This window comes from Heliangelus exortis, chromosome 20 (genome assembly GCF_036169615.1).
Source record: "Heliangelus exortis chromosome 20, bHelExo1.hap1, whole genome shotgun sequence".
In the NCBI taxonomy this organism is placed as follows: domain Eukaryota; kingdom Metazoa; phylum Chordata; class Aves; order Apodiformes; family Trochilidae; genus Heliangelus; species Heliangelus exortis.
In genome coordinates this window covers 7,214,741-7,242,621 of record NC_092441.1, presented here as the reverse complement: position 1 = coordinate 7,242,621, position 27,881 = coordinate 7,214,741, and the positions used below count along the sequence as shown (strand labels likewise).

General features: G+C 42.7%; 1 protein-coding gene and 1 long non-coding RNA gene across 2 annotated transcripts; one reads left to right on the top strand and one right to left on the bottom strand.

Annotated features, from left to right (window-relative positions):
• Nucleotides 1-980: 980 nt before the first annotated feature.
• Nucleotides 981-27,618, bottom strand: LOC139805577 (uncharacterized). The gene is made up of 4 exons (XR_011729888.1): nt 27,308-27,618; nt 27,023-27,079; nt 5,439-5,513; nt 981-2,982 (listed from the first exon to the last, which is right to left on the bottom strand). It is a non-coding gene; the product is annotated as an uncharacterized lncRNA (long non-coding RNA).
• On the top strand, nt 6,594-26,070 carry LOC139805566 (myosin heavy chain, skeletal muscle, adult-like). The gene is made up of 40 exons (XM_071764088.1): nt 6,594-6,616; nt 6,823-6,870; nt 9,233-9,473; nt 9,563-9,706; nt 9,867-10,023; nt 10,331-10,358; nt 10,456-10,567; nt 10,762-10,854; nt 11,406-11,469; nt 11,627-11,725; nt 11,828-11,931; nt 12,010-12,148; nt 12,587-12,705; nt 12,798-12,947; nt 13,599-13,769; nt 14,510-14,819; nt 14,906-14,991; nt 15,479-15,566; nt 15,657-15,774; nt 15,942-16,065; nt 16,150-16,286; nt 16,396-16,651; nt 17,426-17,668; nt 17,873-18,049; nt 18,135-18,280; nt 18,368-18,458; nt 18,550-18,939; nt 19,188-19,314; nt 19,770-19,888; nt 20,143-20,339; nt 20,719-20,902; nt 20,989-21,154; nt 21,327-21,451; nt 21,640-21,948; nt 23,941-24,144; nt 24,369-24,494; nt 24,590-24,760; nt 24,846-24,950; nt 25,094-25,189; nt 25,774-26,070. The coding sequence occupies exons 3-40, from the start codon at nt 9,270-9,272 to the stop codon at nt 25,927-25,929; spliced, it is 5,835 nt and encodes a 1,944-aa protein (XP_071620189.1). The 5' UTR covers nt 6,594-6,616; nt 6,823-6,870; nt 9,233-9,269; the 3' UTR covers nt 25,930-26,070.
• Nucleotides 27,619-27,881: the final 263 nt, after the last annotated feature.

Here is a 27,881-nt window from a genome sequence, read left to right as displayed (position 1 = left end):
TACTAATTAGCTGCTGATTGCTACCCCTTGAACAGTTTGGACAATTTTTAAATGCCACAGCAGCCCATTTGTCATGCCCATACATTCTCAGCTTCCAAATGAGACACCTACAAAATATACTATGAAAATCCTTATACCTTTACACAGAATCTAAAGCTCTTTATCAAGGTATTTCACAAGGCTTATCTCCTCATCACACACTAAGATTTCTAGTACATGAGATGAATGGCAACCAAAAAAAAAAAAAAAAAAAGAAAAAGGAGGGGTGGGAGGTTGCAGGTTGGGGTGACCTAGTGGAGTAGAGACTAGTACTCTTGAGATGCCTCCTTTTCCTGACTTGACCTGCACTTCTTTGCTAAGATGTGACTTCTTGCTGCTGGTCTCACAGACGGTCACAGAACTGAGGGGAGAAGCAAGTCTTAAGGGGTGGCCGAGAGTGAGGCAGCTGCCTGGTCTCCATCTCAAGCAAGATCTATTTTCAGAACACCCAAATCCTCCCTTGCCCACAGGAATGTCAGCACTGCAGAACCTTGCCCGTGCTGCAATGCTGGGCAGGACAGCCTGTATCCAGGGTCTGTTCTCATTCTACCTCTTCCCTTTTGATTCTGCTGTACCTTTCATGCCACTGCAGTGGAGACCAGCCCTGCAGAAATTGAAGCATTGGAAGAAAGTTAACAGAGGCAAGATCCATTTCCTTTCCCTTTTACCATCAAGGTACTGTTGCTTCTTCTACCAGGTCTTTCCTTTGCCAAGGACTGGTATTTTGTGGCTGCTCCAAACCTTTCTGCAGGAGCACCACAACTTCTCTAAGAAGTTAAAGACATCCATGAACTTAGACCAACTAGCAAAAGACTGCTTATGCTTATAGGAGTCAACTATTTCTGTACCAAGAATGGTGAGACCGGATGCAAACTGTACTGGGAATAGATCCATCTGTCCAGTTAAGCCTTAAGAGACTGGTAGCTGACATAGGTCAAAAGTTTGACAGGGAATCCACTAATACTTTATTGGTACAATTGATTGGCATTCTGTATCTGTAAATGTTCTTAAGCACAGTGCAGCCTATTAGCAAAGACATAACATGAGACAGAGTTTTGTCTGTTGTAATTCACCAGTATATGTGAATTCAGAGCAGACAAGAAATAGAATTGAGGACTTTAGATTATAGAAATGTTGCAAGAAGGTCACAGGCTAAAATGTTATGAAATGTAAATTAATCAGCTAGGGGAGAAAGATAATCCCTGTGAAAGAAAATAAAACTGCCATAATGGATGAGTAGCTCAGATCCCTTCAGGACATGCTCATGTGAGTGGCCAAGGGATTAAACATGAATCTTTGTAATTTTTAATTCTTACAGAAGAACACCAGTATCACACAACCAACATCTTTTTATATTGAAAGTTTTTTTCTAGTAATTGGGATATAATTACAGGGTAGTAAAAAATACTTCCATCAATGAGATTTTCCTCTGGTATACTTAAAGTAAATGGATATTTGTGTAGCCTGCCCATGTGTTTTCAGCCTTCCTGACCTGTTGGACCTCACATGGAACTAATGATGGCTGAGCTTCTGAACTTAGCATCTAATTACACAACACAATATTGAGTAAGATAAATTTTGACCAGTGAATTTAGCATTGCATTCTATCTATTTAATGAAGGTGTTTCTTTGTTATGACATTGAAACCATCATTATTTAAATCTCATTACATAAAGAAGGACTTGTAGAGTAAGAGGGAGCTAGAGTTTAATCAGGTCTTGAGCTCATCAGATAGTTGAAAGTTTCCTCCAAGACAGGAGGCTGATTTCCTCTCAGGCTGTTAGCTAAGATGTCTCTAAATTATCACCTACTTTTGGAAGAAACAGAGCTTCCATTCCTGCCAAGACACTAGTTGCATTGCAGGAACATTTTTACAGCTTCCCCTACTGAGATGGTGCAGTTTCCTTCATATGATACATCTTTAGGAACTATGGCTTTCCTCATGGTTTAAGGGGCCAGAGGGTGCTGTTACCAGAATATCATTACTATGTTTTAAATACGTTGAGTTTTTTCTTTGCGTTATAAGACAGCCAATTCACCCAAACCTAAGACTGCATTCTTCAATACACATAGTACTGCCCCAGTTTTACCTCTTTGAATGAACAAAAATTAGCTGCCATTGAGTAGGACCAGAGTTAGGCTAAGAATAAATATCCTGGAGAATTTCATTGTTATTAACATATCTTGCTGTGGCCATCTCCATTACCTCGAATCCTGGATCTTGTGTAACAGACTGCTGCACTACAAACTTCTGCCATGCTGGTTCAACATGGCACTATTTCTCTCAGAAACTGTGCTTGTACATAGAAAGAGACTTGGGGCGTTCAGTTATATGTCACCCTGGGAATGACAGCAAAGAGTACATAAATATCAGAGAGAGGACATACAAAGGAATTAGTTTCTCCAGCCATCCCCTGCTGAGCCCTGGCAGCAGTGGATATCAGCTACTTCTTTTCTCAGCTGTTGCTGTAGCCTGAAAAGAACCTTGAAAGGCTCACTTCAAGGTCATATTGTGGAGTTAGGTTAGCACTGCACTAGACCCTATGACTTCTGGAAAATGCAGCAGAAGCGTTTCTTTTATGAGAAGCCTTCATGTTTTAAACACGCTCAGAATATAGTCATTTCCCTCATCTTTTCTGGCAGAGCACAGGAAATTTCATTCTCTCTGCAGATCCAGAATCACTGAGTATGACATTGTGCCTGAGTCCACATATACATCATCAAATTTAAATTATTATTCCATCCAAATCCATTTCACTCAATGTGTAGATATGGTGTGAGGTTCCACAAGCTAACCAGAAGTTCTTCATGATGTTGTACTTTGAATATTCACATCGTCTTTGGCCAGTGTAAGAAACCCAGTAGGGAAAACAGTATGTAGTTTGAATTTTATAACACAGTTCATCAAAAAGATAGTTATGTAAGTAGACTTTATGATGAAATCTGAAAAAAAAAATCAGAGAACTTAGAGTCTTTAGAAAGCCAGGAAAAGCACTATATCTATTTTTAACAATACAGAGTGTCACCTGAGATTAAAGACTGTGGAATATATTGGCAAACAGCAGTATTTCATATACAGACAAGTACAGACCTGAATATCCTGTGAATGGAACTGTGGTATACAACATGCAAGGATATAATGTTTTGCTTTGTTTTGTTTTGTTTTGTATTTTTAGAAATTTAATTAATGTTTTTTCAATTATCTTCCCTGATATTCATGATGTGCCACACAGAAAAGGACTGTGCAAAATACTTCAGTTTATCCTGAAGCAATATTTGGCATATCTTTCCTGTCACACTTTTCCTTAATGTCACACTTTTGAAAAACTACCCATGAATATTTTCTGCAAAATAGCTGTGGAACAGCACATGAGGTACAGTTATATCCTTCTTGGAACACTAACCAAACCCACTTGAACTTTAAATAAAAAATCTTCAATGGTTTGCAGTTAGAGGAAATGTTGTCTGACATACTGAGAGAACATCATGGAGTGAGGAAGGAATTCTTCTTTCCCACAACCTAGCTCACACCTGAGAAGCTACCTGGAGGTTAGGAATAATTCCATAGGAGGAATCAGACCTTACCTTGGCTAACTGCATGCCCAGAGATGCCTGGCTGTGTGCCTCACTCCTGATTGTTACACAGCTGGGTCCACAACCTTTGCAACACAACAACAAAGCCCCAGAAAAGCTCTGCTGAGAAGATGGACTGTCATTGGAACACTGGAAATTCAGAGATACTCAGCCCCTAAAGTCACAGTCAGAGTTTCCACATAGGTCCTGGAAATCCAGGCACGTTCTGAGGGTACTTTTTCCCAGCCTGACAACACTGCATAAGACAAGCTTGATAACTACCACTGAGAGCAGGACCCCAAAGAAAATCAACATCAGCTACTCAGAGAACTCAGGGATACTGGTGTATGAGCTGACAAGGTCCCCTTGCAACCCAGAAAGTTAACAATATCCTGGGTTTCATCAAAAGAAGCGGTGGCAGGTCAAGGGAGACGATTGTCCCCATCTACTCTGCTCTTGTGACACTCCACCTGGAGTACTCCTTCCTGTGTGGTCCCCAGCACCTGTCATTGTGAGTCCAGAAGAGGGCCACAGAAAATTCTCCAAGAGCTGGAACACCTCTCCTATTAAGAAAGGCTGAGAGACTTAGGGTTGTTTAGCCTGGAAAGGAGAAAGGTTAGAGGAGATTTACTGCTACCTTTGAATTTATTGAGAGGACTTACAGGATAGATGAATAAAGGCATTTTATCAGTGCTTGCAGTGACCAGACAAGAGAGGAAGCAAAGGTTTTAAATTGAAAAAAGGAAGATTTCTAATAGGTATAAGGAAGAAATATATTACGATGAGGGCAATGAGGCACTGGAACAGGTTTACCAGAGAAGTTACAGATGCCCCACCACTGGAAGTTTTGAAAGTCAGGTTGAAAGGGGCTTTGAGCAACCTAATCTGTTGAAAGAAGTCCTTATCCACAGCTGGGGTGTTGAACTAGATGATCTTTGAAGTGTTCTTCCAACTCAAGCCATTCTATCATTGTAATAATACTTAACATGCTGTTGCCAGAGGATGCTTCCTTTACAGTTCAGATGTTACAGCCTCAGCTGTTACAGGAATGGGAGGCTAGAGCTTACTTCTCAATCTGATGAGAGAAACCCCCCAGCTGTCCCATCCTGAGAGAGGTCCCAGCCATCCTTGCAGCTCCCATGATGTTCTTAACCCCATGCTCTGATCTGCCAAGGCTCCCCTTTCCCCTCCTTGGCCACTGGGCTGCTGGACACCATGTGATACTGTAGGGACTCAGTTTGGAAGAGGTTTGGTTTCCAGACTGGGGGTCAACCCATCCAAAATGTGGGTACTGCAATGTCAGAGCTCCTCTTGGAGCAAGCTCTTCATGCACAAGGGACTGCCTTATGCTGGATATTACCTTGGATCCCATGCATCATTTTTCTAACCTTGTCCTTATTTCCCTGACCTCTTTCAATAACTAAAATGCTCCGCTTCCTCAGAGAAAAGTGTGTTCAGATCTGACAGTATTCAAAACAGCTCAAGTGACTGTTCCCTTTCCCCAAAACTAGATGAGTCACTCTCCATGACTGCCAACAAATCTCCCTTTCTCAGAGTATCAGGACTGCCTACTACCTCTAATGCTCTGATATAGATAGCAACTTGATAGCTTTTGTTGCTGGAACTCCATGAATATGGGAATGTGCAAGAGATGAGTTTGTAAGAGTTGTGGGTAGGGGAAGGGCTGAAGGGTTCTTTGCTTCTTTCCTAGTTTTTGAGTTTGACAGTGGGAACAGTCATTGACTTAAACTGTGGTTTGTTTATGCTAGAAGAACTGGAAAGTGCTGTGTGTTGAAAGATAAAACAAGGACTGCAACTTTCTTTACCTAGGTTGTCTTCTGTATGTGCAAGCAACTCTGCAATGGTGGAAGGGCTCTAGAATTCTGCAGGAGCAGACATTTCTGAAGAATGGAGAAAAAAAGTTGGTTAATATATACGCTCTAAGAACGTCTAATCATTCGTTGTTGAAAAGTAGTATGAACATTCAAATGGCATAGATTTCTACTGGCCTAAATCTTTACCACAGCAATTGGCTTTATTTATAATACAGATTGATAGGTCAGACTTGAAAGACAGAAGAAAGAACTGAAAAACATGCCTGAATTGCCAGAATGGGTATTTTCTCATGAATTAAAACATCATCAAGAAAAGGAAGGAGCACTTGTTCAGCTGCACTGACCTACACAGCAGAAATCATAGCAGACCCTAAGACACCTTTGCACAAATTAATGGAAAGGCTTTAACAAGATACAGAAAATCTCCCACTTTTTCACTGTTTCAAGTATGCAGATGGACAGGTGCATGCATACTCTTCTTCATACATCAGAAGCACACTACTCCAACACAGTAGTTCAGCTTGATCCCAGTCTCCTATTGCTGTGGCGACACCCATTTCTCTTAGCCAGTCATACTGCTATGTCTGTGATTCTCAGGCACCACCACTATCACAGACCCAGACTACTACTTTACTTCCAGAATTTTAGCAACACAACCGCAAAACACTCTTTGTAATACTTATTTCCTCCTTACTAGCCTACTTAATGCATTATTTGTAGGCATTTCATGTAAGCTTCATACCATCACTTGGGAAAGATAAATGCTGTAATCCCCATTGTACAGCTGGGATATTTGCAATGCAGACATACCAAGCAATCCACCCTGGGTCATACAGTGAGTCGGTGGGAAAGCCAGCAATAGAATCCATAAGTCCTGCATCCAAGTTCTCTAAGTGCCTCAACTAGTCCAGATTCCCTCCTTAACACCCTTGTCAAATTATTTATAGGAGATGTATTCATATAGTCAGTAAGATATCAAAATTTTCTAATTATATCTAGTCATGTCAAATGACAATTATGCCCTTAGTTTGCCAGACAATGCTTTGCCAAAGAAGGTTTGCCAAAAATATTTTGACCGAAGAAAGAGTAGGCATCTGTAGCATCTGCAGACTGGATCGTATAAAACATCCCCGGGACAAGTCTGCCCTGCCTCCACAGAAAGCTTCAAGGTAAGTGTATGGGGTCGGCAGGCTTGCAGGAAGAGAATGGTGCCTTTACATGCCACAACATTCCTGTTGCCTCCAATACTCATTTCCAGGAGGGCACTCAGTTTCTCAGCTCAGGTTTTAAATCTGCTTTCAAGGCACCTGCACATTTTCACTCTGGATTTCTGTGCAGCAGCAAGTAGGAGGCTTTTCTCATTTCTTTTTTACAGTACTGACCAGCTGCCAGCCAGCAAGCCACCCATTGGGTGTCACAAGAGGTAAGACCCTGATTTATTGATTCTTAAAGAGCAGAGAAAGATGCTTTTGAGGGAGATTTCTGTACTGATGAGTGACTGATGACTGGTTCACCATACCTTTTCAGACCCAGAGTGATCACAGTAGAAGGTGCTGATCACAGTAGAAGGTGCTGGGGTGACCAGGGTTGGTAGGGTTTTCAAGAGAATTGTAGAATCATAGAACACCCCTGGTTGGAAGGGACATTGAAAGTTCATCTAGTTCAATATTTAAGTGGCTATGTTTGATGTCTCTGACCATTCTGGCAGACAGAAAATCTTCACAGGGACATTCCTTGCTTCTTAACTGACATAGCAGGGAGCAAGGTGTGCTGGCTTTCCACCTTTGCTGTTGCAGCAGTAGAAATAGATTAATGAAGTATGAAAAAGGGCAAAATTCAACATTCTGTCTAGATCATGTGGATTAATAGATTGTTTTGTCCAAAATTTACCACAAAATCAGTAAAGAAATGAGAGTAGAAAGATATGTAAAATGATCGTCCAAGGTCTACTTTTCATCTCTGTAAAACAATGCTGTCATTTGTTTCCCTTAATGCTCTGCCTGTTCTGTTCCTCACAAAAACTGAAAGCTGCAGCCCTCCTCCTCTGTAAGCCAACACCTGTTCCTGCAGGGACAAATAAAGAATTATCATGTTACTGTCTCATTTTAGAACAAATATAACACAATATAAAAGGCTATGTAAATATTAGGTACTTATCCCTATAGAGTTTATATATAAATAAAAGTTGTCCTAAGCTACTCACATGAAAAAAAGATATTCTTTCTCAGAAATTAATCCTGTCTTAGAAATTATTTTTGAAACTCTTGAGTTGAACTTCACTTTTTTTGTGTTTATCTTAATAATATTAATTTTTAAAAAGCAAGAGAGCAAAGCATCTTTGTCAGTGACATGGACGGTGGCATTGAGTGCACCCTCAGCAAGGTCACTGATGACCCCAAGCTGTGTGGTGTAGCTGACACACTGGAGGGAAGAGATGCCATCCAGAGGGACCATGACAGGCTGTAGAGGTGGGCCCATGCCAACCTCATGAAGTTTAACAAGACCAAGTGCAAGGTCCTGCATCTGTGTTGAGGCAATCCCAAGCACTGATAGAGGCTGAGCAGTGCCTGGCTTGAGAGCAGCCCTGGGGAAAAGGACCTGGGGGTGCTGGTGGATGAGAAGTCCAACATGAGCCATCAGTGTGCACTTGGAGCCCAGAAAGCCAATCGTATCCTTGGCTGCATCAGGAGAAGCATGGCCAGCAGGTCCATGGAGGTGATTCTCCCCCTCCCCGCTTTGGTGAAACCCCACCTGGAGTACTGCATTTAGTTCTGGAGCCCCTTTTACAGGAGGGACATGGATGTGCTGGAATGTGTCCAGAGAAGAGCCACGAGGATGATCAGAGGGCTGGAGCACCTCTCCTATAAGGACAGACTGACAGAGTTGGAGTTATTCAGTCTGGAGAGAAGGCTCCAAGGAGACCTTATTGTGGCCTTCCAGTATCTGAAGGGGACTACAAGAAAGCTGGGGAGGGACTTTTTAGGATGTCAGGGAGTGATAGGACATGGAGGAATGGATTCAAACTAGAGAAGGGGAGATTTAGACTGGATGTAAGGAAGAAGTTCTTCACCATGAGGGTGATGAGACAGTGGCAGAGGTTGCCCAGAGAGGTGGTGGGAGCCCCATCCCTGGAAGTTTTTAAGGCCAGGCTGGACAGGGCTTCGAGCAACCTGATCTGGAGGGAGGTGTCCCTGCCCATGGCAGGGGGGTTGGAACTGGACGATCTTAAAGGTCCCTTCCAACCCTGAAAATTCTATGATTCTATGATAACAGAAATGGAGCTATGTCAGTGTGTTCTGGAACACCATTGCTCTCTTTTGACATGCAATGTAGCCTGGACTGAAGAACTCATTAAAGTTCATTAATAATTGTACGTAATTAGTACGATTCAAGCATTTTAGAGATTTTAACTGAGCCATTAAGATGTTTGAGTTGTCAGTATATAGCTCAAAGCAGTAGTGTGACAGTGCTATGAACTTTCTGAATTAATATTAGTTGAACAAAAAGGCATCATGACAATTTCAAGTGTTTTCAAATTGAGTGCATGGCCACTACTATGACTATGGAATATTTCAAATGCGCTTTCAGTACTGTGGACCCTAACCCGAACAATCTTCTAAAATACAATATTTGCAATTTATAAAAATCTTGAATCCTAGCAATGCAAAACTATACATTTAAAAACTGCATAAAATTAATAAACTTTCTCTCTTTTTCCATCTTTTTTGCAACTAGTATGCACTTATATTTAGACATATTTCAGCAACATGTCTGCTCTTCCACAGTGTTCTCTGCTGACGGTTGCTTCCATAAAGTGCAGCCATGTCATCAGACTCTGAGATGGCCATCTTTGGGGAGGCAGCCCCCTACCTCCGAAAGTCAGAAAAAGAGAGAATTGAGGCTCAGAACAAACCTTTTGATGCCAAGTCATCCGTCTTCGTGGTGCATCCTAAGCATTCCTTTGTGAAAGGGACAATCCAGAGCAGAGAAACGGGGAAGGTCACTGTCAAGACTGAAGGTGGAGAGGTGAGTGAAAAACAAAGATGAAGGATACCCTTTGATTCCCCATCTCAGCTTTTAGTTGACATATATGCATCATTTTCTTCCTCTGACAGACTTTGACTGTAAAAGATGATCAAATCTTCTCCATGAACCCTCCCAAGTATGATAAAATCGAGGACATGGCCATGATGACCCACCTCCATGAACCCGCTGTGCTGTACAACCTCAAAGAGCGTTATGCAGCCTGGATGATCTACGTAAGTACCAGCCACAGTCTCCCTTTGGGCAGCTCGGAGGAACTGCTCTGCCAGGCTAAGTGGAGCCAACGGGCTGTCTCCTTTCCTCACAGACCTACTCGGGTCTCTTCTGTGTCACTGTCAACCCCTACAAGTAACGGGCTGTCTCCTTTCCTCACAGACCTACTCGGGTCTCTTCTGTGTCACTGTCAACCCCTACAAGTGGCTGCCCGTGTACAACCCGGAGGTGGTGTTGGCCTATCGAGGCAAGAAGCGCCAGGAGGCCCCTCCACACATCTTCTCCATCTCTGACAATGCCTATCAGTTCATGCTCACTGGTGAGTGGCTCCATCTCTCTTAGTAGGATTCCATCATGAAGTTTTCCAAAGGCATACTTCGTCTCAGTAGTAGGAAGATATTTTTCAAAGCTTTCATAGTTCTGATGCATGCTTACTTCTCTATATTTTTCCATGTTTTTACTTTTCTTAAAAAAGACTCCACTGCACTCCATGAGTGTTGTAGAGGTTGTTTGTTTGCTTTAACTGAAGCTAACATCAGGGGGTGAAAACATTAAAATTACCTTTGCTTAATTATTTCTGTGTTTTTAATTGATTTTGAAGTACTGTACTCCTACCTCTTTCACAGATCGTGAGAACCAGTCGATCCTGATCACGTAAGTACCTCCCTGTTCAGGTCCATGTGGGGCTGCCCAGTGCCAGGGGACCTCCAGCCTGATCACACACTCTCTGCTTCTCTCTTTGGTTTCACAGCGGAGAATCTGGTGCAGGGAAGACTGTGAACACAAAGCGTGTCATCCAGTACTTTGCAACAATTGCAGCGAGTGGGGAGAAGAAGAAGGAGGAGACTTCTGGCAAAATGAAGGTGAGTGAGAAGGAAAAGACTGCACACTTGGCATGTATGTGCTATTTCAGATAAACACTTAAGTGAAAAATCATCCTTTAGGGAATGCCTGAGAATGAAATTATTAATTAGTAGGTACTGGCTTGAATCAATGCTTTCCTCTGTTTCTGCCATGGTTTTTGGAACGGATAACAGCAATCATTACCCTTCTGTAGGGAACGCTTGAGGATCAAATCATCAGCGCCAACCCACTGCTGGAGGCCTTTGGAAACGCCAAGACCGTGAGGAACGACAATTCCTCACGCTTTGTAAGTCGCTTAACCAAATGATTCCTTAAAACTAGTAAACAGGACTGTATAGCAGTCAGTCTTTTCTGTTGTTCAGGATAGGAGAGAAAAAGAGCAAAAGAAAGAGAGGGGAATTGAAGAAGGGAGGAAGGAAGCAAGGAAAGAAAGAGCAGAAGTGGGGAGAGAGAGAATTTCTACTTGAATAATAAGGTGTTTTTTTAATGAAAAATTTAGGTAATCAGAAATGAAATGGCTTCTTTGACAAGAAGACAGATTTAACAACTAAACTACTTAAATGGTTATTTCCATATCAATAAAATGACTGCTCTGTGTGCAGGATACAGTTAGAAGAGTTTAGCTAGCAAAATACACCCATTCCTTTTAATTTGTATATTCAGCATACATATAATATACATCTGTGCCACTGCTTGTTATTCTAATGGTCAAAAATGTGATTGTTAAGAAAATATCTCCAAGTAAAAACCTTTTGCCCATTGATGTAAATTGAAAAACTCTTCATTTCCATGTATTTTCTTTAATGCAAATCCTAAGACATTTTTATTCCTTTTAAGGGCAAATTCATCAGAATTCACTTTGGTGCCACAGGAAAGCTGGCTTCTGCTGATATTGAAACATGTAAGACACTTCCCTAATGTATACAGTCTGCCCATTCACCAACTACCATAGAACGCCTTTTAACCTAACCACTTATCCTGTGTTCCCTGATTTTCTTCCTGTCTTCTTCCTACTTTTGTACTGTTTCTTCTTGTTTGTACTTAATTTTCATGTCCAGATCTGCTGGAGAAGTCCAGAGTAACTTTCCAGCTGAAGGCAGAAAGAAGCTACCACATATTTTATCAGATCATGTCCAACAAGAAGCCCGAGCTAATAGGTAAAAAGAATGACTAACTTTGAGGACGAATTATGAACATCAGCTCACACTATTCCTTGCTTGACTAAACTAAGTCTGCACATTGCCTCTGCTTGCTTTCAGACATGCTCCTCATTACCACCAACCCATATGACTTCCAGTTTGTGAGTCAAGGTGAGATCACTGTTCCCAGCATCAATGACCAGGAGGAGCTGATGGCTACAGATGTAAGTAAATTTTTTTTTTAAATGTATCTATTTTAATCTGTCCCAGACAAAGCTTTTTACATTTTTCATGTATCGCAGAGTGCCATTGACATCCTGGGCTTCAGTGCTGATGAAAAAACAGCAATTTACAAGCTGACAGGGGCTGTCATGCACTATGGCAACCTGAAGTTCAAGCAGAAACAAAGAGAGGAGCAGGCGGAGCCTGATGGCACAGAAGGTATTAGCAGTTTCTGTGGCTGAACTGTGAGAAATGAAAGCAGAAATAATAATACAGTATTTGGAAGATGGAAAAAGAGACAAGTGGAAATGTGTAAAAACAGTGTTCTGGTGGAGCTAGTACATAGGTATGAAACTGCTATCCAAAATATACTTTTTCCAGCTACAGCCTAACCTTTATTTGAAGTAAAAATTGCGTATGTACCCATAATTCTCTTCTGGGATACCACAGTTCTGGATAGCACAACCTACTTAGTGTGCTTACATTGAAAGCCCACTAAGAGAAAAACTTTTCAGAAAATATATTTCTGACTTTTTGATTTTTTTTTTAAGAAAATGGAGGCATTCAATATTGTAGTTGCTTTGGCAAGGGTTTGTCACTCGAAATGATGCATGTTTTGGTCATCTTCATATCTGGTCTTCTTGTCCTTCTACATAGTTGCTGACAAGGCTGCCTATTTGATGGGTCTGAACTCAGCAGACCTGCTCAAAGCCCTCTGCTACCCCAGAGTCAAGGTTGGGAATGAATATGTGACCAAAGGTCAAACGGTGCAGCAGGTAACAACCAGCTGTTGACTGGAACCTCTTTCGTAGTTTACTCTTTTACTATGGATATTATTTTTCTTCTGCTGCACACTTCTTTGTTTTAGGTGAACAATTCAGTGGGTGCCCTTGCAAAGGCTGTGTATGAGAAGATGTTCCTGTGGATGGTTGTTCGCATCAACCAACAGCTGGATACCAAGCAGCCCAGACAGTACTTCATTGGTGTCCTGGACATTGCTGGCTTTGAGATCTTTGATGTAAGTATTCCAGGTCTGAGGACTGCTCTTGCAAGGGAACATTTCTGCGAGGACTCCCAAGTAATATTATTCTGAAGATTTAACATGCTAGTCTTTTGCAACGTTCTGGAAAAAAAAACTTTATTTGCTTTTGTAGCACAGAACAAAATCCTCAGAAACTTCATGAATGCCAGAGCACTAGTTACGCTGTTTGTGTAGAAGTGGCAAATCGAATTTTATGTGTAGTAACTTAGGCTCATTGTTAATGACTGAAAAACCACAACATCAGTACAATAGTTTTGTATAAAAACTTCTAAAGCCAAACTATTATTTGTAGACCAATTTACAAACATGTAACAGATAAAAGATGTGTAAGTGGTGTAAAGGACGAAAGAAGGAATATATAAATATTTAATAAATGATATCAAGTGTTTGAAAATTGAAGACTGGGGCATATGCCAAAGTACTTGATGGATTTTAGCAGATTTACTAGGAATATCTGCTCTGGAACTTTTTCATTATGTAAGTGGGTTTTCTTTGAGATTTGCACATAGATCCTGACAATGTAGTTGTGGTTTAACGACAGAGATTTATAAAGTGTTGAGGATGAACAAGAACTGGGCATGTTGACAATGAGTTGTTGTGGCTTTTTTTTTTTTTTCCGCTGGGCAGTTCAACAGCCTGGAGCAGCTGTGCATCAACTTCACCAATGAGAAACTGCAACAGTTCTTCAACCACCACATGTTTGTGCTGGAGCAAGAAGAGTACAAGAAGGAGGGAATTGAGTGGACATTCATTGACTTTGGGATGGACCTGGCTGCTTGCATTGAACTTATTGAGAAAGTAAATTTTTAATTGAAAATATCTTGTATATTCAGGAATTCTTTTTTTTTTTTAAACTGAAAATGCCTAAATGGTATTTTTTTAAAAAGGGGCTCTTCCATGGTTCAGGCACTCAGCTCTAGTTGTTAAAATATCCCTTGATCTGTACTTTTGTTTAGTATGCATTACAGATATTACAAAGACCACAGATAACTACGAAAGTCATCCTTCACACACTTTCTCTGTGAAAGCTTTCTCCATTTCCTTGATTAGAGGACTTAATCAAAACCACAGAGCAGCTCCTAGAATAAAATTAAAAATATTTTCTTCAGGTTCTGGAAATAAGCTATCTAGATGATAACTTTTTTCTAGATGGTTCATAGTAAAGTGAATATAGGCCAATACAAGTAGCGCCTCACCTCTTAAGTGCAAGGAAATGAAAGAGATTTCTTGCAGTTGCGTATAATTTAGACAGATTACTAAAAGTACAAAACCGGAAGCAAATATGCAATGCACACTTTTGAGAATGGCATTTAAAAGCATAATATTTCTCCTTCTGATTTTTTGCCTTGTTTTGGGCATGAAAATCAGTTCTTTACCACTGTGCCAAATTCTGAGACAAGCAGGTGAATCTTTTAAACTTAACATTCTTCATGGCAAGGATATTGGTTTGTTTCTCAACTTCTTGTCTTTTACTGCATTTTCCTTCTGATCAAGTTATTCTACAAGCATTCTCTCTTCTTTACTGTGCTATCTTCCAGCCCATGGGCATCTTCTCCATCCTGGAAGAGGAGTGCATGTTCCCCAAGGCAACTGATGCCTCTTTCAAGAACAAGCTCTATGACCAGCATCTGGGCAAGTCCAGCAATTTCCAGAAACCCAAGCCTGCCAAAGGCAAGGCTGAGGCCCACTTCTCCCTGGTGCACTATGCTGGCACAGTGGACTACAACATCTCTGGATGGCTGGAGAAGAACAAGGATCCCTTGAACGAAACTGTCATTGGGTTGTATCAGAAATCATCTGTGAAGACACTGGCCTTACTCTTTGCCTCCTATGGTGGAGCAGATGCAGGTTAGTTTTCTAAATTTCTTTTTTCCCAACATTTATGATATATTACCAAAAAGGTAATATAAAAAAACCTCCTATTGTTTTTGCAGACGCTAGTGGTGGTGGAAGTGGTGGAGGAAAGAAAGGTGCCAAGAAGAAGGGTTCTTCTTTCCAGACTGTCTCAGCTCTTTTCCGGGTACAGTATGAATGTCATTATCTGTAAAGGGACATGAATATAGTTTCAAAACTAAGCTTTCTAATCTCATGCTCTTCTCATGACCTTGGTTTTATGATGAAGGAAGAATAAGAATTGAGACCTTGTTCACTGACTTTTCCTAGTAATTCCCAATTAGGATTTGAATTTCTTTTAAAAGGTTGCTTGCGTTTTTTGTGGGAAAGTGTTTTTCAGAATCCAGGGTATATATTAATATAAATATTAATGCTATAAAAGCTTGCCTTAGAATTTTTATGCAGTAGTGTTTTATTTCTTCCAGACAAATGTGAAGAATTTTAAACTTTCTTTTAATTAGAATACTGAAGTGTATAGAAGGTTTTATTAAACCTAAATTTTTAATTGGAAAGCTTGTACCTCCTCAGATTAATTACATTAGTTCTTTGACATATAGATACAGATTATACAGAAGTAAATTTTTAAAGTCATGCTGCTACATCTGATCTCACAGGAGAACTTAAACAAGCTGATGACCAACCTACGGAGCACTCACCCCCATTTTGTCCGTTGCATCATCCCAAATGAAACAAAAACACCTGGTAAGATGCTCATGCAGAGAGAACTTCCTCTGATACAGCTGTTCCCATGAACCAGAAATGGGGGTATTAATTTACATTCTGAATTGCCAGGTGCCATGGAACATGAACTGGTACTTCACCAGCTGCGCTGTAATGGTGTGCTGGAAGGGATCAGAATTTGCAGGAAAGGTTTCCCCAGCAGAGTTCTCTATGCTGACTTCAAACAGAGGTAAGAGCACGGCATTTCTCAGCCTTAATTAAAGCAATGATGGATCATTCATATAGGCTCATTCAGGCTGGACTCTTATTTAAGGTTTGTTGAGCTGGTAGGGTTCAGTAGATAGTGTGTGTTGATTGGGAACCAACAGCCTTATTTTCCTCTTTCTCTTTTCAAAGATACAAGGTGCTTAATGCCAGTGCTATCCCAGAGGGACAGTTCATTGACAGCAAGAAAGCTTCTGAGAAGCTTCTTGGGTCAATCGACGTGGATCACACGCAGTACAAATTTGGACACACCAAGGTACAAACCCTCCTTGGCTCAACCACTGCATGCCTGTGCTTTGTTCTACCTGTCACTGATGCGCTGCAACATTTCTTTCTCAAGGTGTTCTTCAAAGCTGGGCTGCTGGGACTCCTGGAGGAGATGCGGGATGAGAAGCTGGCCCAGCTCATCACCCGCACACAGGCCATGTGCAGGGGCTTCCTGATGAGAGTGGAGTACCAGAGGATGGTTCAGAGGAGGTAGGCATTCCTCATCTTCAGTTAAAGCCACTGCACTTGGAGGAAAGTGCTAGCATAGTTTGTTTCATCATACTGAAAATATTCAGTGTATATTTTAATTATGCTTCAGGGAGTCCATTTACTGCATCCAGTACAATGTTCGTGCATTCATGAACGTCAAGCACTGGCCCTGGATGAAGCTGTTCTTCAAGATCAAGCCCTTGCTGAAGAGTGCAGAATCTGAGAAGGAGATGGCCAACATGAAGGAAGAGTTTGAGAAAACCAAGGAAGAGCTCGCAAAGTCTGAGGCCAAGAGAAAAGAACTGGAGGAGAAAATGGTGAAACTGGTGCAGGAGAAAAATGACCTGCAGCTCCAAGTGCAGGCTGTGAGTAGCATTTTTTTTAAAATTATTTATTTATTTTAGTAGACGAAATTAATAAATAAGATCTTACTCATTTCTTACTACATAATTCTCAAATTACACACTAAAATAAATCTAAAATTCAGGCCATGATCTTTTATGACTCAGTCTCACTCTTTTCAAAGTGGGATTTGTCTTGTTTCTCATAGTAAAGAACCTACTGCCATTTCTCACCTGAGCTCATGTAATTACTGCTTCCAGAAAATACGGATGCCCATTACATAACACAAACAACAGCCCTTGTTATTTTTCTTTAATGAAATTTAGGCTTTCACAAATTTAGGCAACATTCTGGCAATACGGTTCAGTTGAAATGTCAATTTCGGGAAAAAATTAATCCAGCTGTAGAGTCCATTGAGTATATTGCCTGGATATACTTCTACTAAAGTATTTTTTCAGTGAGGGAATGTTTTTACATTTCTCAATACTTCCACATAAACGTGAACACGGTACATCATAAAATATAATCACTTTCCAAAGGATAAAAGGGAAACATAAGTTAAAATGAAGTAAGCCACTAGCATACCTGAAATAAAAAAGTTGAAATTTAATAGAGTTAGATACCGTACTGGATAATGAAAAAGAAAAAGAAAAATTAAAACTGATTAAAAAATTGCTTTAAATTTGTAACTTTTTAAGTACTTCAATAACCTTTTTACAGAAAGTAAACTCAAAGATCTTATTGATGCATATCTGTTCGTATTCTGTTAGATAACTTTTACTGTATTTTCCAACTAGGAAGCTGATGCTTTGGCTGATGCAGAAGAAAGATGTGACCAGCTGATCAAAACTAAAATCCAGCTGGAAGCAAAAGTAAAGGAGGTGACTGAAAGGGCTGAGGATGAAGAAGAAATTAATGCTGAGCTGACAGCCAAGAAGAGGAAACTAGAAGATGAATGTTCAGAGCTGAAGAAAGATATCGATGACCTTGAGCTAACACTGGCCAAGGTGGAGAAAGAAAAACATGCCACTGAAAACAAGGTACATGTGGGGAGACACGTAAAGGGCCAAGACATTTTTGATTGCAGGAGTAAAACCTTGCAACTGTAAGACATTTTGACTTTAGAGAATTTGGAATTCAGATTTTTATGAGCAGCAAAGCACCTGTCAAAACAGTGAAAAGTGAAAATGTGACTGCAAAGAAAGATGTGTTCTACTGTATCTTGACACTGTTCATATCTGTAGGTGAAAAATCTCACAGAGGAGATGGCAGCCCTGGACGAAACCATTGCCAAGCTGACAAAAGAGAAGAAAGCCCTCCAAGAGGCCCATCAGCAGACGCTGGATGACCTGCAAGCAGAAGAGGACAAAGTCAATACTCTGACCAAAGCAAAGACCAAGCTGGAGCAGCAAGTGGATGATGTAAGCACACAGGCATAGAGCAAGAACAGGACAGGTGTGGAGTTTGACCTGGCTGGTAGAACATGGATGGTCTTGTTTGTTGTAGCTGGAAGGGTCCCTGGAGCAAGAAAAGAAACTGCGCATGGACCTCGAGAGAGCCAAGAGGAAACTGGAAGGAGATCTGAAGATGGCCCATGACAGCATAATGGATCTGGAAAATGATAAACAGCAGCTGGATGAGAAACTGAAGAAGTAAGTGTGGCGTGGGACACCTGAGTGCTGGGCTGCTGCACTTGGGTGGTTTTGTTCAGGCACTAACAGGGTTTCCTTTGCCCAAAGGAAAGACTTTGAAATCAGCCAGATCCAGAGCAAAATTGAGGATGAGCAACTCCTGGGGATGCAATTCCAGAAGAAGATCAAGGAGCTGCAGGTGAGTCTCTGTTCCTTCTCTTCCAACCATCCAAAAGCCATCAGCTGGAACAAAGGTGTGGGTATGAAGGGCTGTTCCCAATGTTCCCCAGGCTCGTATTGAGGAACTGGAGGAAGAAATTGAGGCAGAGCGAACGTCTCGGGCAAAAGCAGAGAAGCATCGGTCTGACCTCTCCAGGGAGCTGGAGGAGATCAGCGAGCGCCTGGAAGAAGCAGGAGGAGCTACCTCAGCTCAGATTGAGATGAACAAGAAGCGTGAGGCAGAATTTCAGAAGATGCGCCGTGACCTGGAAGAGGCCACGCTGCAGCACGAAGCCACGGCTGCCGCCCTGCGGAAGAAGCACGCGGACAGCACGGCTGAGCTTGGGGAGCAGATTGACAACCTGCAACGGGTGAAGCAGAAGCTGGAGAAGGAGAAGAGTGAGCTGAAGATGGAGATTGACGACCTGGCCAGTAATATGGAGTCTGTCTCCAAAGCCAAGGTACTGAAAATATTCTAAAACCAACTTGAAAATAAATAATGTTGACATATATTTTAAAAATATGGTTACAATATAATGCGCTCTCTCTCTCTCTCTATGGACCTGTATTTCTGACCTTCTAGCACCAATAAGCAATATATCTCTTGCATATTTGTTTACATGTATTCTTTTGAGAATCCTGCTATTCAGATTATTCTGAAGGAGGAGTGCACATACCAATCTTCTCTCATTCTCTCTTATCTCCACAGGCAAATCTGGAGAAGATGTGCCGCACCCTGGAAGACCAACTGAGTGAGATAAAGACAAAAGAAGAAGAGCATCAGCGCATGATCAATGATCTCAATACACAAAGAGCTCGTCTGCAGACAGAAGCAGGTGAGAGCATGTAGTGAAATGAGGCAATCAGGTGTTGTTAATTACAAGGTGGGAGGCGTGAGCTTGTGTCAAGCCCACCTGTGCCCAATTAGGGCTGACCCCAGCTGAGCATGAGCAGGATTGGGCGACCAATAAAAGGGGAGATTCCAAATGCATGCTTGGCTCACACTTGAACTCACAACCTAGGCATTGCTTGGCTTTGTACTACTTGTATAAGCACCACGTGTTAACCTGATTGCACCACTGGAGCTCACCCCAAGGTGAGGCTCCAACTCACAACCTCAGCATTGCTCAGGTTTGTAGTGTTGTATCAGCACCACAAGCTAACTGATTGAGCCGCTGGAAAAGCACCTCCTCTGTGCTGTGGAAAGGAGAGTAACCTACAACATTTTCTTCATTTTCTTTGGGTCATGAAAATCAATGAATATGTATTTCCTTTCTGTGTGCATTTCTAGGTGAATATTCACGACAGGTGGATGAAAAAGATGCTCTGATTTCCCAGCTGTCAAGAGGCAAGCAAGGATTTACCCAACAAATTGAGGAACTTAAGAGGCACCTAGAGGAAGAGATAAAGGTGATAACTTCTTACAGGTGGCCCCTGAAAACATGCTCAACTTCACACTTCCTAGTGGGCACAGGGTCTTTTGCATTCTGGGACAAAACTTTAATTTCTGTGGGGATTACATTTTTTCCATCTGGTTTACCTGTACCCTTCACTGCAAGCAACAACACCCACCCAGCAGTTTTAGTTATAGATTTAAATTAATGCATTGGAAGAGATTTCACAGGATGCTACAATTTTTTATCTCAATCCCTATCTCTACCCAGGCAAAGAATGCCCTGGCCCATGCCCTGCAGTCTGCTCGCCACGACTGTGACTTGCTGCGGGAACAGTACGAGGAGGAGCAGGAGGCCAAGGGGGAGCTGCAGCGTGCCCTGTCCAAGGCCAACAGTGAAGTGGCCCAGTGGAGAACCAAATACGAGACGGATGCTATTCAGCGCATGGAGGAGCTGGAAGAGGCCAAGTATGTGGGGGTAGGATGCCAAATGGCTGAAAAAAACTGAGACTGTGAAGGGAAATCAGTCTTGGTGTTCCCAAGAATGGGATAGAATGGGGAGGGGACTGCCTTTGTGGTAGATGGGAGGGAGACAGGGGAAAACTGTGCTGTGGAAAAAGTGTAGACTGGAAGGAGAGATGCTGTCTTCTGGGCTAGAAAATCTAAGACATACCAAATACTCAGAAGGTGCCAGGACCCTTTTAACTTCATGCAGCCTTTCAACAGAGAAACCACTCATAAAAGACTAGGCTCAAAGCTCTCCAAGTGGCCAACCACCTTCAGTTGATTAGTACAGAGTAGGCTCTCCTAAAAGCTCTCATCTAGAGCTGTGTTTACCTCCCCCCAGGAAGAAGCTGGCACAGCGCCTGCAGGATGCAGAGGAACATGTTGAAGCCGTCAATGCCAAATGTTCTTCCTTGGAAAAGACAAAACAGAGGCTGCAGAATGAAGTGGAGGACTTGATGATTGATGTGGAGAGATCAAATGCTGCCTGTGCAGCTCTGGATAAGAAGCAGAGGAACTTTGACAAGGTCTTTTGGGCTTCAGCCCTGGGGCTCCTGGGCAGAGCCTCCCCTCCTGATTGTCACCTCCATACTCACACCCCATTTCTCTTCAGATCCTGGCAGAATGGAAGCAGAAGTATGAGGAAACACAGGCTGAGCTGGAAGCCTCCCAGAAGGAGTCTCGCTCGCTCAGCACAGAGCTCTTTAAGATGAAGAATGCCTATGAGGAGTCCTTGGACCACCTGGAGACGCTGAAGCGTGAGAACAAGAACTTGCAGCGTAAGTCCCTGGCCCTCTGCTGCTGGCAGGGCCTTCTCACTGACCACCACTACCCAGCACTCCACACGGCTCTGTGGCCACAGGTCTGCAGAGATGCCTGTCACCTTGGTGTGGCAGGGCCCTTCCCATCCATCTCTCTGCCTGACCATGACATTGGTCTTTGCTCCCCCAGAGGAGATTTCTGACCTCACGGAGCAGATTGCTGAGGGAGGAAAGGCGATTCATGAGCTGGAGAAAATCAAGAAGCAGATTGAGCAGGAGAAATCTGAACTCCAGGCCTCCCTGGAGGAAGCTGAGGTACACGTCCATAATCCCTGGTGTCTGCACTGAAAAGATAAGCACTGGGGAAAGGTCCCTAAAACTGCTTGGTCCCCTTCTGTTCTGTCTTGGGAGCACAGTCAGCTGAGATCTCCTGAAACTGTCGTTACCTAGGAAGCAAGCAGTATTTTTATTGGTGTTCTGAATGGCTACTTCCACTTGTCCAGGCCTCCCTTGAACATGAAGAGGGGAAGATCCTGCGCCTCCAGCTTGAGCTCAACCAGGTGAAGTCTGAGATTGACAGGAAGATAGCAGAGAAAGATGAGGAGATTGACCAGATGAAGAGAAACCACCTCCGAGTTGTGGAGTCCTTGCAGACCACCCTGGATGCTGAGATCAGGAGCAGGAATGAAGCCCTGCGGCTGAAGAAGAAGATGGAAGGAGACCTGAATGAAATGGAGATCCAACTCAGCCATGCCAACCGTGTGGCTGCAGAGGCACAAAAGAACCTGAGGAATACACAGGGAGTGCTCAAGGTATGTTAGGAATGTGCACATAGGTGTCTAGCTTGTCTAATTCTGTAGAATCACTGAACCATAGAGTGGTTTGGGTTGAAAGAGACCTTCAAAGACCATTTAGTCCATCCCCTCTTTCATGAGCAAAGACCTCTTTTGCAGATTGCTCAAACACCTGTCCAACCTAACCATTAAGATTTCTGTGAGGTGACATCCACAATGTTCTGTCATTGGGTAACAAGGAGATCAGCACCTCTATTTTCTTTCCTTCGCTTCCCTTCCCTATTTCCCTAAGAATCTGCAGAGTGCCATGAGGTCACTCCTCATCATTCTTCTCTCTAAACTAGACAAACCTTGCCTTGCTGTTATCCTGCCTTCCTTGCTGACTGCTTTCGCATAGGAATTGGGAGCTCTTGCAGAGCTGCTAGCTCTTCTCTGCTCCTTTCTCCCTGATAGCAGTTTTCCAGGGTATCCCACACAGTAATTTCTTTAAACAAATGTCAAGTCCATTTTTCTGAAATTCAGAGTTTTGACCTTACCTCACCTGGTCTATATCCCTCAGGACTGTGAATACCAACAACCACAAGGCTTTATTTGTTGGCTCAGCTGCTAGTTTTCACTCATAATCTCTCAGTCTGGATCATCACTGTTTTTCAAAGACAGATTTGTGCAATCAATCCATCCAAACAAGGTAGCCTGCCTGCCTCTTTCCTCTCCTGAATTTTCTGAACAGTTTATTCCCATTGATTGCTGCACTCAGGTTGTGTGATTTATCTCACCAAACTTCAGTTGCAGTGACAAGATCAGAGCTTTCTAGAAGCACAGTGGCCTTGAATTCCTGCTGTTTGTTACCTGTGCTAGGCACATTGCACAGTTCAGTTGGGATCCCACAGTGCAGCTGGGATGTCAACCATATCACCTTTCTAGAGAAACAAACCCTAATTCTTTTGAATAATTTTCCTTTCACTTCCTCATACATCAGCAGCCCCTGTCTCCTCCCTGGTTCTCCAGACTCCATTCCCTTCCCTCACTAACTCTAGTTTAAAGCTCTGGTCTTGTTAGGAAGGTCCCTCTTGCCCCATTTAGTCATTGAATCCCATTAGCTCCCAACAGATCCAGCTTCTTAAAAGCAAATCCATAATCACAGAAGGCAACATCTTGAATATGTCACCAACTACACAGCTAAACATATGCCAGTTAAATTTTTCTCCTGCTTCCTTCTTCTGACTAGGAGAGTAGAAGAGCACACTGCCGGTGCTCCAAAGCCTTTTAACATTGCTCCAATGGACATAGTGTCTCTTTGGTTTTTTTAACTTGCCTTGTTGCAATATCATTAAAACAGAATAGTAGAATCAGGTGATAATCTGAAGGGTCCACCAGGCTTGGCAGCCTCTCAGTGATATCACAAATGCAAGCTCCTTGTAGGAAGCAAACTTCTCTAGAGAAATTGTCTGGGTGGTAAATGGAAGTTTTGGTGCCTCTCAGTATATAATCTCCAATTACTAATACCTTATGTGATTTTTCAGATGGCACTGGTTCAAATGAGAGTAGGTGGTTCAGTTTTACAAAGGTGATTTTTCCTGGACCCAATCAATTACTCATTTTGCAACCCCAGAAAATCATTGTGTCTCTTATGTAGGGGCACTTGAGAAGATGAGAGAAGGTTCTTTCCTCTGCCTAAAGCAGGGACAAAGGCCAATTTCATTCATCTTCTAAGTTTCTTGTGTCAGTCAGATGGAGTTTGAATTCATGCTACCCTTCCCTTTCCACAGCCTTAAATTTAGACAGGGCTGTCACTCAAACTTAACCAATGTGCAATACCATGTATCAGTCAAAAGCTCCCATCCTTAGATACTGTGCATATAATGACATAATAAATTATTCATAAGAATATACTACACATCTATAAAGACATAGTTATTTTGTCAGTATAATATATATTAGAATGTTGGTAATTGTCATTGTTCAACAGTGCTGTGCCACCTTGTAATTTCACTTTACTCTCTTTTACAGGATACCCAGATACACCTGGATGATGCTCTCAGGACACAGGAGGACCTGAAGGAGCAGGTGGCCATGGTGGAGCGCAGAGCAAACCTGCTGCAGGCTGAAATTGAGGAGCTACGGGCAGCCCTGGAGCAGACAGAGCGGTCGAGGAAATTGGCTGAGCAGGAGCTTCTGGATGCCACTGAACGTGTGCAGCTCCTCCATACCCAGGTCAGGCAAGTTTCAGGAGTAACACATCAACAAAGAGCATCTTGGGATTGCTTTGTACATGCTTGAGAAGCAAATCTAGGCAGTTCTCCACATCTGCTTGGCAGCTGTGGATATAAAGAGGACTTTTCCATTAAAAACTTGCATAAACAATACTTAGCATTGCAACTATTGACGTGAATACATTAAGGCTAAAAGTAAGAACCTTCTCCTTCATTGTTAAACAGAACACCAGCTTGATCAACACCAAGAAGAAGCTGGAAACAGACATTACCCAAATTCAAGGGGAAATGGAAGATACGATCCAGGAAGCCCGCAATGCTGAAGAGAAGGCCAAGAAGGCCATCACAGATGTGAGCTGGGGGTTCTTTGCACTGCTTCAGATAAGTGCCTTCCCCCTAAAAGGTCTCCAGCCCCAAAATGGCTTTGGCTCTTTTGCTCTCATCAGGCAGCCATGATGGCAGAAGAGCTGAAGAAGGAGCAGGACACCAGCGCCCACCTGGAGAGGATGAAGAAGAACCTGGACCAGACAGTGAAGGATCTGCAGCTTCGTCTGGATGAGGCTGAGCAGTTGGCTCTGAAGGGAGGCAAGAAGCAAATCCAGAAGCTGGAGGCCAGGGTGCGTAGGGCTTTTGTTAATGCATGAGCAGCCATGTCAGGTGAGCAGCCATCAGGGAAGCTCCAAAGTGGACTTGTCATTGCAGGTGCGGGAGCTGGAAGGGGAGGTTGATGCTGAGCAGAAGCGCAGCGCTGAAGCCGTGAAGGGTGTGCGCAAGTACGAGAGGAGGGTGAAGGAGCTGACCTACCAGGTAAGGCAGGAGGACTCCTTGGCCTGACCGAGTTTACTCACAGCAAGTCCAAGTGTTCACGCACCGTCCTCAAGGGCAGTTGTTAACCTCACATGATGCAGAGCCAACAATTAATTTTATTTCCTGTTTGCCAACCCCTCTAGTCTGAGGAAGACCGGAAGAATATTCTCAGGCTGCAGGATCTGGTGGACAAGCTGCAAATGAAGGTGAAATCCTACAAGAGACAAGCTGAGGAGGCTGTAAGTATTGCTTGGAGACTGGGCAAGAGTCACCTGGGCAGCATGGTCCTCGACATGCGTATGAATCCCAGGGAAGAGCATGGAGCAAACTCTCAAGACACAATAGTCTTGGATACACCACTTTACTATTGTGTGTCTTGAGGCCTTGCTGCGTTCTGGATAGCCTGGAGGCAATGATGAATTGGGATGAATTGAGTGAGGTTCAGCAGTTGTTTTTACACAGGAGGTCAAACTAAACATTCCCCAGGGGCACATCCACTGACTGAGAAGTTCATGAGTCTCTGCTGCTGATCAGCAGCAGAAGGCTTCGAGGTCTTTCTCAAGCTAATATGTCCTACTGATTGTTTGACATTAAGCAGTGGGAGAATAAGTACAAAAATGGCAAATCCAAGGGACAAAGTTGCTTTTCAAGCGTAATGTGAGGTGTTGATTAGGGGAGGATGATGAGATCTGAATGAGGTCTGTGTGGGATGGAGGCCTGGGCCTTGCCCCAGGGAAGAGCGACAGCTCTGCAAATGTGAGGTGTGGGAGGAGTGAAACTCCAACCTTGAGCTCCTCACCACCAACTCCCTCTCCCTGCACAGGAGGAGTTGTCCAATGTCAACCTCTCCAAGTTCCGCAAGATCCAGCACGAGCTGGAGGAAGCCGAGGAGCGGGCTGACATTGCAGAGTCACAGGTCAACAAGCTCCGAGCAAAGAGTCGGGAGATTCATGGCAAGAAGATAGGAGAGGAAGAGTGAGGCTTTCCTGAGGAAACAAAGTGACCTGAGGGATGCACAAAATGTGAACCTCTTGGTCTCTTTCTTCTGTAATGTGTCTTTCTAACCTTGTAAATGTGTAGAGAATAAAGATTGTAGATCACTTTGCATACAGAGCAGAAACAGACATTTGGTTTGCTATTCAATTCTGCAGATCCATAACCTTGGTGCACTTTCAAATGAAACTTCTTCTTTCACTTTAACGCTTGGATAGCAGTAGAGACTTAATTATCCCATATCCAGTATTTCCATACTGTGTCCTGATACATTACTGAATAAGAAATAATAGCAATAAAATTCTTGTGTTGGCAGGAGGAAAGTATCAGGACAGAGGTAGGATTTGTATCTTGTCTATTCTGGCCCAGGAAATGTACTTCTGCCTTGGGGAGTCCTCTTTTTAAAGGTGTGCAATACACAGAATGTTCTCATTCTCCCTATGGCAAATTGCATTTAGGGGCATGATGTCCCACAAAATAAAACCTCGGGAGTCCAAGAGGCATCTTCATGGCTCTGAATACTTATGAAAGAAGTTCTGCAAGCACTGATGTTCTGCCTCATTTGAACAATGCTGGTGAAGGCCACAGAGTCTACAGAGTAGCTTTTTACCGAGTTATGGGAGAAGTTATTACAAATCACTTCTAAAGCAAAACAAATACTGTACTTGGATAAGAAGTCATTGCAGTTCCCTACTTTCTCTGTTGGATGGAAAAGTTAACATTAAAACAGAATGCTCCCACTGTGAGAGAAGCAGAGATGAACAGATTCTTAGAAGTTAGGTTTGAAAGAAAACACTGACTATGGGATAAAATTCAACTACTGTAATGTATAGAGCCAACAGAACAAGCTAGGAATTGTTTCAGTACTGTATAGTATAAGAATATAATAAGAAAATATAAGAACACAATAAGCACTTGTGCCAATAAATAACGTGGAATTCTGAAGGAATTGGTTTCATTATGTAAGATAAGACATTAAGTTGGAATAATTCTGTGACCTTTATAGATTTAAAGAATTCACAAAATCTAGCACCTTATAGAGGAAAAAAAATAAATGATGATGCCAAACTGTGTCCTACCTGTCTGGCTCTTCCAGCAGTGGATGGTTTAGAATGTAGATACGAACTGCATCCTGGCTGGACAAAGAAGAAAAAAAGTCACCCACACAATATGGGCTGGGCTGCAGTTTTAAACAAGTGGCAGCCTGTTTCCTGCAAGGCAAGAATCAGTACTTAAAATACAGAGCAGGCAGTCTGATAGCACGAGACCCCAGTGCACTGTGTGGGTGCTAATGTCAGATTCTACAAGCAGATGTCAACACTGGTAAAGGACACTTGTTGTGCTCTTACTGAAGGGACACTTACAGCTCCCTTGAGGTTCCTGGCTAGCTCTACACCCCTACATTTCCAGGCAGTACTTCAAGAAGCTGTGAAGTTGTTGGGGAAGGCAGCTGGACTTGTTGGAGCCAAGGAGGGGAAGGGACAGCAGGAAGGGAGCTTCTTGCACTGACCACAGCAGTTGGTGTGTTTGCAGAACCAGCATTCAGAATGAGGAGGTCTTTCTTCTCCCAGGCATGCCAAGGTTTGCACCCAAGGAATCCTCCCATGTTGTTACTAAATATGGAAGTAGTTTGCAAGGCAGCAGCTAAATATATTTAAGAAGATGACACCCTGTGTTGACTCCTGTGTCCCTGTAAGTGATGCTCAAGAGACAGCATCTTTACATGTGAATCTGTGAAAGCTGCACCAATGCCAGCAATATCTGGACACAAAGGAGGGAAAGCACCTCTCTCCCCTCTCCATTCCCACAATATGCTCCTAAGAAATAGGTGGGATTCTTTTTCTCCAGACAAAACCTTTGTTTCCACCCCATGACAGGAAGCAAAGGGATTGTATTCGTACTAAATACAGAGCTCCTATTTCTTTATATGAACAAACC

Excerpts from the sequence above, each read along its gene's own strand:
- LOC139805566 (XM_071764088.1), top strand. The coding sequence starts at position 9,270 with ATGTCATCAGACTCTGAGATGGCCATCTTTGGGGAGGCAGCCCCCTAC. Across the intron at positions 20,340-20,718 it reads GAGGAGCTGGAAGAGGCCAA|GAAGAAGCTGGCACAGCGCC; the intron begins GTATGTGGGGGT and ends ACCTCCCCCCAG. Across the intron at positions 21,949-23,940 it reads ATACACAGGGAGTGCTCAAG|GATACCCAGATACACCTGGA; the intron begins GTATGTTAGGAA and ends TCTCTTTTACAG.